The 2,558-nt window shown below is 35.4% G+C and overlaps 1 protein-coding gene across 1 annotated transcript; it reads right to left on the bottom strand.

Moving 5' to 3' along the window:
* Window positions 1-285: 285 nt before the first annotated feature.
* Window positions 286-1,725, bottom strand: LOC132164889 (umecyanin). Its single transcript, XM_059575393.2, has 2 exons — window positions 1,533-1,725; window positions 286-644 (listed from the first exon to the last, which is right to left on the bottom strand). Exons 1-2 carry the CDS (start codon window positions 1,723-1,725, stop codon window positions 292-294), a joined length of 546 nt encoding a protein of 181 aa, XP_059431376.2. The 3' UTR covers window positions 286-291.
* Between the last annotated feature and the right edge of the window lie 833 nt (window positions 1,726-2,558).

Genomic DNA, 2,558 nt, shown 5'->3' with positions numbered 1-2,558 from the left:
AGAGTGCTTGAACCAAGGGATTTTTTTTTTAAGTAAAAACTCTATTTTCAACGCAATTTCTAACTCGCTTAAAAGACCTTTAATTAGGTGCTGATCCACTAGAAGTCGAGTTATCTTGTTAAAAAGTTATTTGATTACACATCGAAAAGATTTATTCATACACAAATAATATCATCAAATGCGAATTGTGTATATATGAAGCAACCAAACCAAGATATATAAGCTCACCTAAAAAAAAAAAAAAAAGGGAACCACATAAGCTCCGTGTATGAGATAGACCAGAAAACGAAACTAAAATAGATAAAAGATAGTTGAGGAAATGGTGATGAGAATAAGAGAGAAAGTAGCAGCAAGAGATGAGGCTGATGATCCACTCAGTGGAGGCGGAGACGCCAATATAATTCCAGCCGGAGGTGGTGGACTAGTGCCGGAGGAATTAGCCTTGGTGACATTAATGGCTAACTTTTGTCCCCTGGAGCAGTGCTGAGGGAAGGTGCAGATGAAATAGTAGCTCCCGGTGGAATTGAGGGTGAAGTTGGCCGGTCCAGTTTTTGTTAGGGTGATATTACTGCTTGTGTTGCAGGCATCAAAAGCAATTTGGCTAACTGTAGCAAGGTCATGTACTCCAGTGGTGAAGTTGAAGGCTGCAAATACACCAAAATCATCACCAAGTTTATTCAATTTTTGATTTCGGAATACCAAAAGCATCAAAGGCTATAGAAGACTCCAAATGAAGTGAAAGAAACCAATAAAATTTTGGGCTTCTCAATTTTCATGATTTCTGTTGAAGTACCACTTACCTTGGGGCTTGTTTGAAATTGCGTTAGAGAGCTTAAAAAATACTTTTAGTACTTATAAAGTCGTGCCAAACAAAGACCAGCATGTTTGGTAAAAAAAATTTAAAAGTACTTTTTGACTTTTTTACTTTAAAAATGACCAAAACACACTTTTGGTAAAGCTTAAAAATGAGACTTTTTGCCACAATGCGCTTTTTTTAACTTAAAAACTATATTTCTCAAACGCAATTTCAAACATGCTTTAAAAGCTTAAGCTGATAAGAAAAAGTAAATTTAATTACTTTAGAGCATGTTTGGGATTGTGTTTGATAAATAAAGCTTTTAAGTTAAAAAACGTTTTTTTGGCAAAAACTTCACTTTTAAGCTTTTGTCAAAAGTGTGTTTTAACTATTTTTAGGCTTTTTGCACCCTTAAAGCACTTTCAATCTTTTTTTACTAAATTGTTACTTTTCTTCAAATAGACTTTTTGAGCGTTAAACACACTTTTAGGTCACTCAAATGCACACTCAAATAAGCCCTTAACCTCTTTCTATCAAGCTTAAGCTTGTGTGACAATTGGTGATTTAACATAATATTATAGCCCAAGGTCATGTGTTATAACCTTAACTTCGTCAAATCACTCACATTTAAATTAAATATTTCACTAAACTTTTGAAATAACCGGTAATTTAACAATTTTTGTGCATAATTCAACAAATACTGAGACCATAAAAAAAAGGTAGAATATATGCTCACCCAGAATATCACCAACTGAAAAGTTATGCTTGGCAGCCCAGGAGGTGTAAAAGGTAGCGTTGCCGGAAGGAGTAGTCCAACCAGTGGTATCTCCGACCACATATGCAGCAGCTTCTGTTTGAGGTAGCACTGTCGCTGCTGCTGCAACTAGAAGTACAACAACAAGAAGCGTCAGTTTCATTGTTGTTGCCATCTGTCTATGTTCTCACCAAGTGATCAGGTCGCCCCTATACTCTGGCTTTCTGGGTCTGAGAGAGATGGAGAGGCTTCGAAGGCCTTGTGTTCCTCTTATATATATAATGGGAGACCTAACATTAATGCTCTAGATCGAACGGTTGAGGGCCAGTAGGAAAGTCAATGCCTTCACCAGTATTCATACAACCAAAAAGAAATGCTTGAACCATTAGTATATATGATCATCAGAGTCATCAAAGGAAGTCGGTGGGGGAAAAAAAAAATAAAGGAAATTAACATTAAAAAAGAAATTAATCCTTCTCAATCTCTCCATGAATCCTTGTCCATGTTTGTGTCACTCCATCATATCACACGTCACTATCGGCTATATATGATGCCACTTGTTAGTAAGATTGACACATTAAAAAGTATTTTAGTGAACCCATAATATAGTATGTTAAGACATCACTCGACTCAAAAGCTTAAGCCTATAGGTTTAGACTTAACTATGACATATAAATCACTCATACTTAATTATGACATCTTTCTATTGTGGGGTTCAAACCTTTCTATACTCACACGCGTATACTCAATACCTTCCTTGTCCTTTCAACACCCTCTTCAAGCTTGATTTTCTAATCGTCTTTCAAACCTCCCACCTCTTTCTCCGACTCAATTAGTATGGATACATAACAACTTAAAGAAACTAGATCTCTTAAATCGTTAGTTATTTTGAAATTAGATCTCTTAATTCAACAATTTTTTTTTTTCTCTCTTATGTACTATCACAATTAATATATCATTTAGCCATTTACCGGACCTAATTTCGTATTGATCATTCCTTAGAGCATA

The sequence above is a fragment of the Corylus avellana genome, chromosome 11 (assembly GCF_965113065.1).
Source record: "Corylus avellana chromosome 11, dhCorAvel1.hap1.2, whole genome shotgun sequence".
Lineage (NCBI taxonomy): Eukaryota > Viridiplantae > Streptophyta > Magnoliopsida > Fagales > Betulaceae > Corylus > Corylus avellana.
The sequence above is the reverse complement of the archived record's forward strand: the minus strand, read 5'-3'. Positions and strand labels throughout refer to the sequence as shown.